The sequence below is a fragment of the Sphaerodactylus townsendi genome, linkage group LG15 (genome assembly GCF_021028975.2).
Source record: "Sphaerodactylus townsendi isolate TG3544 linkage group LG15, MPM_Stown_v2.3, whole genome shotgun sequence".
NCBI classification, from domain to species: domain Eukaryota; kingdom Metazoa; phylum Chordata; class Lepidosauria; order Squamata; family Sphaerodactylidae; genus Sphaerodactylus; species Sphaerodactylus townsendi.
In genome coordinates, this window is record NC_059439.1 from 16,534,753 (window position 1) to 16,548,607 (window position 13,855).

Sequence of the window (13,855 nt, forward strand, 5' to 3'; positions counted from 1 at the left end):
CAGTGGTGGCAAACCTTTGGCACTCCAGATGTTATGGACTACAATTGGCCATGCTGGCAGGGGCTGATGGGAATTGTAGTCCATAACATCTGGAGTGCCAAAGGTTCGCCACCACGGACCTATGGAAATGAAGCTAAATGCTTTCTGGCTGATGAGCGAAAGTAGTTTGTGTGGTTGTGTTTCTCCTTGTAACATTTCCCTAGACCGTATTGGACTCACTTTTGCTTTTGTAGAGGAAAAGTGAACACTCCTGCTTGATATTACGTTATTGTAATCATTTATGGGCTCAGTCAAGGGAAAAAAAACGCAGCATATTTATCCCATGGGTTTCTCTTGCTAGTTCAATTTCTACAGCAGGCATGGGTGATTCAATACGCACCAGCCCAGATGGGCAGAATCCCAGAAGTCGACCGGCTGCTTCTAATCACAGATGTTCCACCGGGTTTGAGATGCTCTATCTGATTTCAGCCTGTTCCTCTTTCGTTCAAGTATTTGCCTTGACTGAGCTCTTTCAGCGACAAGCAGCATGCGGGCTAGACAGGCCGCGGCCATTTTTAATTGCTTATTAAACATTATATGTAAATTGCAGGGCACACAGCATGCCATCTGACATTGCCAGCTCCAAAAATAAACCAGGCTGGATTTCATGCTTTTTTCTCAGCGGGCAGCGATTTGGACTGTAGCGCACAAGCCGGCGGAAAAGACTGGGCGAGGATACCAGGGGGTCCCGAAAGACTTTTGCTGAAATCGTTCTTGGGCCTGATTCAACAGCCCCTCAAGAAGTGACTCAAAGGCAACACCAGTAATAGCGGACATGTTTTCAGAGATGCCTGATCTTACAGAATCATGGCATTGGAAGAGACCCCGAGGGCCATCAAGTCCAACCCCCTGCTGTGCAGGAACACGCAGTCAAAGCACTCCTGACAGATGGCCATCCAGCCTCTCTTGGGCAGTGGCCCACTGTGAGCAGCAGTGGCATAGGAAGTTAAGAGCTCATATATCTAATCTGGAGGAACCGGGTTTGATTCCCCGCTCTGCCATCTGAGCTGTGGAGGCTTATCTGGGGAATTCAGATTAGCCTGTACACTTCCACACACGCCAGCTGGGTGACCTTGGGCTAGTCACAGCTTCTCGGAGCTCTCTCAGCCCCACCTACCTCACAGGGTGTTTGTTGTGAGGGTGGAAGGGCAAGGAGATTGTAAGCCCCTTTGAGTCTCCTGCAGGAGAGAAAGGGGGGATATAAATCCAAACTCTTCTTCTTCTTCTTTAAAAACCTCCAAAGGAGGAGACTCCACCACTCTTTCTTTACACTGCACAGGAGTGTATTAAACTTGTTCTTAGTTTCCACGGTCATTTCCACTGTCATTAAGGTACAGTAGAGAGATGGTCTGATATCCAGTACTGTTTTTGAGCCTTCCAAGATTGGCAGAGCAGCAGTAGATGGGACTCCATCCCTGTGCAAACTCTGCCCTCTGGAGTTAGCTTCGAGGACTGCACTGAACTGTCCCTGCCCAGTTCAGATCTCAAAATCGGCAATGTGAGTACTCATAGGAGTGGAAAGCTAGGGAACGTATGATCAAAACACAGTGTAATTGGACTGGAGTCAGTCACCAAAAATTAAAACAAAGTAAGACTGTATTGTCGAAGGCTTTCACTGCCAGAATCAGTAGGGTGCCGTGGGTTTTCCGTGTTCCAGTGGCATTTTTTCCTGACGTTTCGCCTGCATCGGTGGCTTGGATCTTCAGAGGGTCATCTCCAGATCCTCTGAAGATGCCAGCCACAGAGGCAGGCAAAACGTCAGGAGAAAACGCTACCGGAACACGGCCATACAGCCCAGAAAACCCACAACACCCTAAAGTAAGATTGCATTTGTAGGGACCAAGGCAGGAACATTTTCTTTTTAGCAGAGTCACGGGGGGACCAGAAATCGTCAGACGAAATGCTGGTTGTTATCAGATCAATATGTGTGAAATGGAGTAGTGTGGTGTAGGAGTTACAGCATCGAACTGAGATCCGGGAGAACCAAACTCGGGATCTGTGCCATGGAAAGTTGCTACTTGACCTTGAGCTATACATACTCTCAACCTCACAGGGATGTTGTGGGAATACAGTGGAAGAGAACCAGGTATGAACCTGGTAGTAGTTTAGAAGAGAAGAATGAGGCCCTGGCCCCAGCCTGGTGGAACACTCTTCCTCCAACTGTCCGGGCCCTGCGGGATCTTGGAGAGTTCCGCAGGGCCTGTAAGACCGAGTTGTTCCACCAGGTTTTTGGGGAAGCCAGCCGCTGATGGTGTGCGCCCCTTTTTGTCTCTGCCGTTTAACATTCTGGGAGCTTGTGACACCTAGATTTACCGTCCCCCTCTTGGGGAGGGTTTTATTGATAGTTTAATGCTGGACGCCAAGTGGCTTATGTGGAACGCTGTAATTTTATGTTTTAATGATGTTATGGCTCAATGAGCCTATATTATTTACTTATTGCTGTTGTTGCTTATGTAGCACTATTTTGTTGTTCACCGCCCAGAGCCCTCAGGGGAAGGGGCGGTATATAAATATGACAATTAATTAATTAATTAATTAGGTATGCTTTTGATCCCCCTCGGGAAGAAAGGAAGGTGTGGATGTGCAGGATTACCTTAGATTTAGTATTATATAGACTGACTTTGTGCAGAGAGAGATATTGTATTGTAAAGATCTTTCTGTATTCAACTCCTTTCCTCATTTGCGAAGTAAAACGTTTCATGGAATGTTTCCTTTTTATGTCCCTCCAAAAAAGCCACTGGGCTGTCTCAGCCTTGGTCTTGTAACAAGACAGTCCTGACAAAAAAAAAAGTTTCGTTTTGCATCCTTTTAATCCATCAGACTGAGGCAACTAGAAAATACACTGCGAACCCCCCGCCCCCCTCCTTGAATTCTGTCATACCCCTCCACACCTACCCCTTATGCCACAGGTGTCAAACTCGTGGCCCTCCAGATGTTATGGACTTCAGCTCCCATCATCCCCTGCCAGCATGATGCTGGCAGGGGATGATGGGAGCTGTAGTCCATAACATCTGGAGGGCCGCAAGTTTGACACCTATGCCTTATGCAAAACATGCACCTTGGAAACCATTTTATAGCTGCTTTTATTCCACCGTGGTGTGTTCTTGAGGATCACCAGACTTCTGGGGCTTTCTCATGCATCATTTTTCCTCCTTTCTGGGCTGTGGTCCCTCCCCCGTCCCCCTCCCCTAGCGAAGCCTTCCAGACAGAGAGGTGTCGAGGAGGAGAGAACCATTCGGACCCGAAGCAGAATCGTTCGGAGAGGCGACGGAGAAGTGCGGGGGACTCCCGTGCCCTCTTCTCGGTGTGCTGCAGTTTGGAAGATGGGGTGCGTTACGTGTGTCTGTGTGCGTGAGCGTATCTGTGGCTTGTGTCCGTGAGACAGCTGTGGTGCCCCAGCGGCTCGCAGGAACGGGGTGGCGTGGCCGGACACCAAGTTGGCACAGAACGTGAACACATCTAGGCCTCCGGAACAAACAGCGTCATGTACGGGGGCGGCATCGACAGGAAAGTCAGGAGGTGTTATCTGGAGACAGTTACAGGGTTGGTGCCACCCCCCTACACCCCCACCAGCGCAGCCAGCAGGGGGGGCTTGCTGATCCACTGAAAGCACAGTTGGATAGCCTAGGCACTGCAGGAATGCCGTCTGCAGAGGCATCGCCCTTCTCCTTCCTCGGGGGTTTATCAGTGACTCGGCCGCCATATTTCTGCCATACCTGGTCCCATAGCAAGTTCAGCCTCTCTGCATATCCCACCCAAGCCTGTAACCTTTAGCAGGACCCTGCCCGCCCCTCGTTCCCCCTTTCCTGGTTGCAGATGGTCCAGCTCTCCCCGAGATGCCCTTGGGGGGGTGGCGGCGAGGGGAATCAGGGGGTAAGCCAAGTGCGCTGGGAAGCAGTCATCCCCTCTCCTGCGGGCCTAACTCTTCTTCTGTTCCTGCTCCTTCTTCTTCTGCTTCTCCTTCTGCTTCTCCACTTTTTCCTGAGCTTTCCTCTCTTTCTCGACCGCTGCGTTCAGCTCTTTAAGCTTCCGTTTGAGAAGAGACCGGTCGTGAGAATTACTGACTCCGAGAGCCTGGAGGCGAGAGAAATGTGGCAGCAGAGTCAGGTTTATCCTACGGTCATCGGGATGCTGGCCTTCAGGTGGCACCTGGGGATCCCCTGGAAATATAGCTGATCTCCAGACTAGAGAGATCATTTCCCCTGGAGAAAATGGCTGCTTTGGAGGATGAACTCTATGACACTGTACCTCACTGTGATCCCAGATCCTGTGAACTTTGGGCCTCTGCAGCATTTGCTGTGCCCAGTTTTCCTTGAGTATGTTTGTACCTAGAACTAATGCTTGCTTCTGGTGAATGTTGTTTTCCCTCATCGTTGGCTGATTATCTTTGTGTCCCTTCCCAGTGGCGTATTTGCAAAGGGACAGGGGGTACCCTCTGTCCCCGGGCGCCACTGATCTGGTCAGGTGGGAGGTGCAAAATCGACCCCCCACATGACCCGCCCCTCAGGGGCATGGCTCCACCCCCAAGCTTACAAAAACAAAGGCCCCAGCATGGAGCCTCCGGTTGCGTCTGTCCTCCCCAGAGGGGAGGGCAGAAGGGACTGCCGGTTTGGAGCCAGCAGCTGGGAGGGGGCGCGGGCTGCCCGGAGAATGGATATCTCCGGGCGCCATTTTCTCCCAGTACACCTGTGCCCCTTTCTCTCCCCACTACATCATTAAGAGTCCTCAAACCCTTTGCATTGTACAAAAGGAATGAGGTCAGATATCCCATCCTTAGCATTTGCCAAAACTGGGACACAGAAACACTGGAAACCCCATCCTTGTCCTTGATTACCTTCAGCTTGGCTCCATCCAGGTGTAGCAATTGCTGGCCATCCACGTCTTGGGCAGCGAACTCCGCCACATACTGCTCTAGGCTCAAGTTCTCCAGCCACTGACCCACTTGCTGCCTGCTCCACGTCGAAGCCGCACTGAGAGGTTCGTCCAAAAACTAAAGCGGGGATTACGGGCAGGGAAACGAGAGTCAAAAGAGCCTCCGACCGCTGTCTAATACTAGAGGTAACCAACATGCTCACGCAACAAAACACTCAAAATTAAAACAGGGATGGGAATTTATCTGTCAGACAAGCACAACTTCTGTGGTCTTGGGTGCAGATGAATCTGGTTGATACCACTGAGTGGTGTTGGAGGGAGAAGAAAAGCTGGGTGCCTTTCTTGAAATTCATTCATTCATTTGTTCATTCATTCATTTGGCTTCTCAAGGACAGGTAAGGGTGGGGTTCACGGGTTCAAACCCCGCCATTACATGTCCAAAGCTCTGCCCATCATCCCCCCACCCCCACCAGCTGGGCTCCCAGCCGGCAGTCCCTTCTTCCCTCCAGGGAGAAGAGACTGCTGTCCCCGGCCTCAGAGAGCTGCTTTTATAAGCACTGAGACTGGGGGTGGGCCTTTGGAGGTGTGACCATGCCTCCCAAGCCCCTCCCCCACCCTCAGTGCTTATAAAAGCAGCTCTCCAAGGCCAGGGATGGCAGTCTCTTCTCCCCGGAGGGGAGGGAAGAAGGGACTGCCAGCTGCCGGCTGGGCTCCCAGTGGGGGAGGGGGGGTGCAGGGGCATGGGGGCAGTAGGGGGGCAGGGGAGACTGCTGTCCCCGGCCTCAGAGCACTGAGGCGGGGGGCGGAGTTTGGGGAGGCATGGCCATGCCCCCAGGGGTGGGTGGGGGCATGGCCGCACCCCTGAACCCACCCCATAAAAAATCTATAGCTATCTCACTGGCTTGTATGCTGTACTTCCCCTCAGGGTGGCTTCCAACATGTAATCAAAGAATAAAAGCAGAAGTTAAACCACCATTTAGAATTCCCAATGGCAGCGAAAAACCTTTAGCCTTAAATATACTAAAAATTCTCAACTTGAGCATCCTGAAGTACCAAGAAGAAGTAACAGAAGAAGGACAGGTAGGGGAGAAGAAAGCCAATGTCATGGTGAAAACTGCCTCAACCAAATGCCTGATGGAACAGTGTCTTATGGGCCCTGCGGAACTGCACCAAGTCCCACAAAACCTGGGTTTCGCTCAACAGAGCGTTCCACCAGGTTGAGGCCAGGCCTGGAAATATCTTGGCCTTGGTTGAAACCAGTTTAAGGGTAAGGTCAAGCCGCTGACCAAGTGAGTTTGGGGCCCCGAAGAGACCCCATTGCTTTTCACATTGAAGAGAGCCCTGTAGGTCTATCGGGAGGGACAAATACTACACTCACTGTGGGGTCATTTTATTCTTTGTACTAGATGGAAGTCATAAAAAAGAAAGGAGGGTTTCCTGTTTGTGAATACCCAGAATCAAGCTGGATTTTGAGAAAATAAAAGGGAGAGAAAAGCTGTTGTCTTCCGCCACAGGGCAAAGACATTTTTGTTTTGTTTGATAACAATAAATATTCTTAATTATTCTGTTTTAATATACTTTTTTCTTCCTTGCGGACCCGGTTTTTGTGAAATGGTGGCATAAAAGTGTTTTAAATAAATACAGTTTAAATAAGAACAGGATGTCGCTGGGCTGATAAGAAAGACTTTGGCGGCAGCGTGCACCCCATTGCTACGTCCAAATCAACTTTCTCATCCTCCAGAAGGATAAAGGACGGATTCCTTCCAATCCAGAAGGATAAAGGACTGATTCCTCTAGAAAGATAAGGGACTGATTCCTCCAGAAGGATAAAGGACTAATTCCTTCCAATCCAGAAAGATAAGGGACTGATTCCTCCAGAAGGATAAAGGACTAATTCCTTCCAATCCAGAAAGATAAAGGACTGATTCCTCCAGAAGGATAAGGGACTGATTCCTCCAGAAGGATAAAGGATTGATTCCTTCCAATCCAGAAGGATAAAGGACTGATTCCTCCAGAAGGATAAAGGACTAATTCCTTCCAATCCAGAAGGATAAAGGACTTATTCCTCCAGAAGGATAAGGGACTGATTCCTCCAGAAGGATAAAGGACTGATTCCTTCCAATCCAGAAGGATAAGGGACTGATTCCTCCAGAAGGATAAAGGACTAATTCCTTCCAATCCAGAAGGATAAAGGACTGATTCCTCCAGAAAGATAAGGGACTGATTCCTCCAGAAGGATAAAGAACTGATTCCTTCCAATCCTGAAGGATAAAGGACTGATTCCTCCAGAAAGATAAGGGACTGATTCCTCCAGAAGGATAAAGGACTAATTCCTTCCAATCCAGAAGGATAAAGGACTGATTCCTCCAGAAAGATAAGGGACTGATTCCTCCAGAAGGATAGATTCCTTCCTATCCAGACAAGGATAGATGCCAAATCACACAGCTGAGGCATATCTTTTCTCACCAAGTGACTCACCTCATCAGATGACTGGGACAACGTGTGGTAGGGGTAGGAACATTTGCTCTCGGGAGGTGCTGTGCTCACGGTCTTGGGGCTGCTGTTGGGAGGAGTGGAGTCATCACTTAGGGTTGATTCCTATCAAAAAAACAGGAGCTGAGAAGTTTCAATAATTGGGAAGGGTAATTAAAAAAATGATTAGATCCCAGGGCTCCCCTCTGGCTGGGAAATACAAAAATTTAATAACATAAATAAATAATATGTAATAAATTTGCCTTCAGGATTTTTGACCCTAGAAGCATACCCTGCCAGCTTTCCCGCCTTTTATTAAAAGGAACTGTTTCTTATTTAGTAGACGCGTTTCATGCTCTTTTGTAAATTTAATGTATAGCTCAATACATTTCAAAGACGACATATTGTAACAGTGGCAGTGGGAGCAGCAGTGGCGTAGTGGCTAAGAGCAGGTGCACTCTGATCTGGAGGAACCAGGTTTGATTCCCAGCTCTGCCGCTTGAGCTGTGGAGGCTTATCTGGGGAACCAGATTAGCTTGTGAACTCCCACACACACCAACTGGATGACCTTGGGCTAGTCACAGTTCTTCTGAGCTCTCTCAGCCCCACCCACCTCACAGGGTGTTTGTTGTGAGGGGGGAAGGGCAAGGAGATTGTAAGCCCCTTTGAGTCTCCTACAGGAGAGAAAGGGGGGATATAAATCCAAACTCTTCTTCCTCTTCTAACTGAATACTGTTAAACCCCTAGTTGTTTTCTTACGGACTCATAGCATATTCCCTATTTTGAAACTCTCCTCTGGCAACCTTATTTAGCAGTAGAGAGCTCTATGCACAGTTCTTTGTAAGTGTCAGGCTGAGTTCGAGGTGAGAGACAGCATGTTAGTTTGTTGTTCTCACCTCCACACAATTGCAGAGAAAAATCACATGGAGGAAGTGAAATATCCAAAATAGGTTTCTCTGGCTCTCAAATTCTGTCTCCTGAGTCTACCTTGAGTCTGACAATTTTTGTAGGAAAAGTAAACCTTGTCAGAATCAAGGTACGCTCAGGAGACTAGATTTTAGAGCCTGAGGAACCTATTATTTCAAGCCATCTTTCTCCATTAAAGGACCTGAAGTGAGTATAGAATAATTGTTCAGCATGGTGGGAAGAAGAGTAAATTTATACCTGGCCTTTCTGTCCTGTAAGGAGACTCAAGGTGGCTTACAAGCTCCTTTCCCTTCCTCTCCCCACAACAGACACCTTGTGAGGTCTGTGGGGCTGAGAGAGTTCCAAAGAACTGTGACTAGCCCAAGGTCACCCAGCAGGAATGGAGGAAACACATCTGGTTCTCCAGATAAGCCTCTGCCACTCAGGTGGAGGAGTGGGGAATCAAACCCGGTTCTCCAGATTAGAATCCTCCTGGTCTTAACTACTACACCATGAAGACTTGTTGAATTCCTCCCACCTAACCCATTTCTCCCCATAAAAATGCCGCCTTCCCTTCCATATTGTGCCCATCTTTTACCCCTGACCAGGCTCTGCAGTAGTTTGGAGGGGCACTATCTGTTAGAGAAATCCCTTATCTTAGTACCGCCACCACCAGCCCTTTCCCCAATCACCTGTGAAGCAGATTTCCTGTGGCTGAAGGCCTCATTCTTGGGCGAAGAAGAGGGCGAGGCAGTGCTACCCGAGGAAGCCGAGCCTTTCCCACTGTCTGTGAACCAGGAGAAAGGCATGAAAGGTGATACTGAGGAACGACTGGTGCCCTCCACCAACTCCCTGCAAAAGACGGACAGAAAACAGCAAGGAAATGAGATTCGCGAACAGACAACTGGATAACCCAGATGTAAGATGTAGATAACCCAGATGTAGAGGTGATCCGGCTGGCCTCTACAAGGGCCAGGGCTTTTACGGCTCTGACCCCTACCTGGTGGAACAGGCTTCCAGGTGAGATCAGGGCCCTGCGGGACTTGCAAAGTTTCCGCAGGGCCTGTGAACCAGACCTGTTCCGCTAGGCGTTTGGCCAGCCGGGATGATGTCAACTAGCCATTAAAACATCTGGCCTCCCGTGGGTTCATAAAAGGGGAATAGAAGAATTGAAGCCATCTAGAGTTTAATTTTATGTATTTTAGATACATTATATGTATGATGTTTTAAACTTTTAATTTTGATGGAAACTGCCCTGAGCCTTCGGGGCGGGCGGTATACAAATATAACAAACAAACAAACAAATAAAACAAAAATGGCTAGATGAGGCAGGAGGTATACTTTTTAACCTTTAATGGTTAAGAGCAGGTGCGCTCTAATCTGGAGAACTGGGGTTGATTTCCCACTTGAGCTGTGGAGGCTTATCTGGGGAACAAGATTAGTCTGCACTCCAACACACATGGAAGACTTAAGCAAATACCAAGTAATTTTACTTACATCCAAACCCGGAAAAACTTCAGCTGTCCATTTTCACACATTGTCCCTCTATTCAAGGGGGAGGACATTTTTTCTACAAACCAGTGGGAAATGCTATGGACATATGAACAGGACTATATTTTCAGTGCAATTCTACACAGAATTTCTCCAGGCTGACCTCATTGATTTCCATGGATTTACCCCATGAATTGTCCTTTATATAATGCAGCTAGCGGGAAGTTCTTGGCACCTCTGTTGATTGACAACAGCGTTCTCAAAGACCAACAGAAAACCCTCTTCCTTCTGGACAATGGCTCAGAAGAAGTCTTAGAGTTGACTACCAGGTTCCTCTGTATTGCAATTGCAAAGCCTTCTTAACCTTTGAAACATTGAGTTTTTAAATTATCATTTTAGAGGATTTTAAAACTATAGATGCCTATTTTCTTATATGCTCTTTTATACATTTGTATTTTTTTAAGTATGTATTTTGATGTCTTCTTGTTGGGTTTTTTACTATTCATCATTGTGTTATTATATGGTGGTGCAATTATGTGATGTTGTAGTGATATTAGGATGTTGTTATACTGATATGTTACGTGATGATGTTATTATTGAGGATTGTGATGTTATATGATGTTAGGATACTTTGATACTGTTATATTAAGGACTGTTGTGATGTTATGATGTTGATTATGTTTTGTTATGAGGGTTTGTTAGATTATGTTGTCATGTTGATTACGCTTGAGTATTGTTGATATTGAAATACTGCCCATGGTTTATTGATCTCCTGTATATGGCTGATGTTGCTGATGTTATAACTATTGTTATATATCAGTGATATCAAACTTTTTCGAGACAGAGTGCCCAAATTGCAATCCAAAACCCACTTATTTATCGCAAAGTGCCAACGAAGTGCAAGGAACCGAGCTTACTCCCAGGTAAAGGATCATCATCATCATCATCATCATCATCATCATCATCATCATCATCATCATCATCATCATCATCATCATTATTATTATTATTATTATTATTATTATTATTATTATTATTATTATTATTATTATTATTATTATTATTTATTAGATTTAATATACCGCCCTATCCCACCAGGGCTCATGCTTTAGTTCTTCACATGAAAATCAGTGGGGTTTAACAGCTCTTAACAGGGTTACATACACTGCTTCTCCAAAACTAGGTCTTAGGTTTAATGCTAATAATCGAGCCCAGTGGCCCAGGCCAGCCTAGATGTGTGTGCGGGGGGGGGGGGGACTCTATTTGCACGTGCCCACAGAGAGGGCTCAGAGTGGCACCCATGCCATAGGTTCGCCATCACTGTTATATATATTGTATTGTTATATTGTTGTGCACTGCCCTGGGCCCTTTGGGGGAGGGCGGTATAGAAATCAAACATTCCATATAGAAATTAAACATTCCATTACTGTTGTTATCTGAATGCCATTAAAGGGTTCGGTTCATTGTTACTCGGCATAGGATTACATTTTTAAAAATCTGTCTGTAATCTGTAGATTCAGAATGGATGTGGTGGGCAGCGCCTTCGTTTAAGCTTTCCTTTCATCAGATCTGGCAGCAGGAAACAACTGCCATTATGTCTGTGTGAGAAGCCTTTGGGGGAAGGCCTGCCTGTTCCCATCTCATCGGTTAACTTGAGGTGGGGGAGATTTTAATCTGAAATAAAAGCTTTGGTTCATTAATCTACCATTTAAATAGATTAAAGCGTGACATCCCGGGGGGGTGGGAAATCCCGTCTTTCACTAATCTATGTTTCAATGGAGTAAAAATAAATAAATAAGGGAAATTTATTAAAATAGAGAGGTTTGCAATATTTATATAGCAACCATACAGCATTTGCTTTTATCCTTTTGGGCTCCAAAATAACACGTCGTATGTAAAACAACTGGGAAATCAACTTCCACTGCCTACACTTCTAGTGGCATCTGTTGTAGAGGCAAACTCACACAATTAATATTGAGGTTCAAAAACAACAGGTGCAGCTTAAGATCAACTCAGCTAACAGAGCGCAAGGTTTCAGATCCTCCAGAAAATGTCAACAGACAGGAAGTAAAACCAAACAAGTCAAAAGAGAGTGGGGGGAAAAGGAAGAGTTCGTATCGAAACTTTAAGGCCGCTGGTCTAAATGGAATGCCCTTGTGGGCAGGGCGGGGTATAAATATGAAAATAAAATAAATAAAAAATGCCAGGCAGATTTGGATGTATAAAATGGTGCTGGCTGAATCTGGTATTAGGATGGATTTCTGGTACAGAGGTGACCTGAAAAATACGATTTTTTTTTTTTTTCAGATTTGGTCTTTGGGTTTCTCATTTTGGTATTGCAATTTTTAAATTTATTTTAGGAGGGAATTCACAATTTTTCCAGGTCTGATATTCCCTAGGATACAAGAGTTTGTCTGCAAGCTGAATCCTGGTTTCACACACTAACAACAGTTACAAACTAGGAGGTTGTGGGTTTTCCGGGTTGTATGGCCGTGTTCCAGTAGCATTTTTTCCTGACGTTTCACCTGCATCTGTGGCTGGCACCTTTAGGTCGAATCCCCACTACCATCTTAGCCAGGTTTCAGAACACAAACTAACCAGGTTTGAAGAAGAAGAAGAAGAGTTTGGATTTATATCCCCCCTTTCTCTCCTGTAGGAGACTCAAAGGGGCTTACAACCTCCTTGCCCTTCCCCCCTCACAACAAACACCCTGTGAGGTAGGTGGGGCTGAGAGAGCTCCGAGAAGCTGTGACTCGCCAAAGGTCACCCAGCTGGTGTGTGTAGGAGTGTACAGGCTAATCTGAATTCCCCAGATAAGCCTCCACAGCTCAGGCGGCAGAGCTGGGAATCAAACCCGGTTCCTCCAGATTAGATACCCTCGCAAACCATTGAGGTCATTTGTGTTCTGAAACCTGGCTAAGACGGTGGTGGGGATTCGACCGGGGAGGTCGTCCCTCAAACCTGGTTAGTTTGTGTTCTGAAACCTGACTAAGACAGTAGTGGGGATTCGACCTTAGAGGATGAAGATCCTCTGAAGATGCCAGGCGAAACGTCAGAAGACAATACTACTAGAACACGGCCATACAACTTGGAAAACCCACAACACGCTAGTGATTCCAGCCGTGAAAGCCTTTGACAATACATTAAACAGTGGCAAAGAAAGCATGGTTTTGTGTGCACCACACTTCTAACTGGGAGAATTCTGAGGACATTCTGATTGCTTACCTGTTGCCCATAGAGAGCCGATTTCCCCCTTTCTCTTTCCTGCTTTTCCCAGAAGATGCTCTTCGGAGAGTGACTCTGAGGGGGAGAAAGCACGGTAGGAAATGCAACACACTGCTTTTGAGCTGGCTCCAGATCTGCTACAGGGACTGTCACTTTTAAGTTCCCCACTGAGAACTGAATTCCCAGGTGCACAGGGCCAAATTCGTATTGGGACTGGGGGACATCTTCCCCCACTCACCATCTGTCAACCTGCAATGGCCATGCGGGAGAACACTGCTCACCTCACTGTGAAATCCTTCAGGTACCCAGTCAGTAAACAAATAGCTCCCAAAGGGGAAAATAAACAGCACCCTGTGGACATTTCAGGTGAAGAAACCATCATTGGGGGCAGAGGTGGGATCCAGCAGGTTCTCACAGGTTCCCGAGAGTAGGTTACTAATTATTTGTGTGTGCCGAGAGGGGGTTACTAATTGGTGATTTTGTCATGTGATTTTTGCCTTAGTTACGCCCCTCCTCTCAGCAGTAGCGCGCAGAACTTGAAGCAGTCTAGCAGGAGGTGCACCGGCGTGCGTGGCAGCCTGCGCCTGCGTGCATTCATTTCCCGCCCAAGGACCGGTGCAGTGGCTGTGTCCTTGCCACAGCCCTGCCAAGAATGCCCCGCCCCCAGAATGCCCCGCTCCCAGAATGCCCAGCCCAGCCCCATTGGCGCTACACCACAGTTTGAATCCCACCACCATGGGAACCGGTTACAAAAAATTTTGGATCCCACCACTGATTGGGGGGAAATGCAAAACTCTTTGTCCTTGCAAGCTCTGGTTTCAGTCCAAATTGGGCCCTGCACACCTAGGAA

General features: G+C 47.1%; 1 protein-coding gene across 2 annotated transcripts in view; it reads right to left on the bottom strand.

Moving 5' to 3' along the window:
* Window positions 1-3,103: 3,103 nt before the first annotated feature.
* SAMD14 (sterile alpha motif domain containing 14) overlaps window positions 3,104-13,855 on the bottom strand; it is a 33,131-nt gene continuing 22,379 nt past the window's right edge. For both annotated transcript variants that reach the window (XM_048516326.1, XM_048516325.1), the window contains exons 6-10: window positions 13,006-13,080; window positions 8,982-9,141; window positions 7,390-7,509; window positions 4,874-5,029; window positions 3,104-4,113 (exon numbers count right to left, since the gene is read on the bottom strand). In XM_048516326.1, coding sequence (XP_048372283.1) covers window positions 3,958-4,113; window positions 4,874-5,029; window positions 7,390-7,509; window positions 8,982-9,141; window positions 13,006-13,080 — 667 coding nt within the window. In that variant the 3' untranslated portion in view covers window positions 3,104-3,957. The remainder of the gene's footprint in view (window positions 4,114-4,873; window positions 5,030-7,389; window positions 7,510-8,981; window positions 9,142-13,005; window positions 13,081-13,855) is intronic.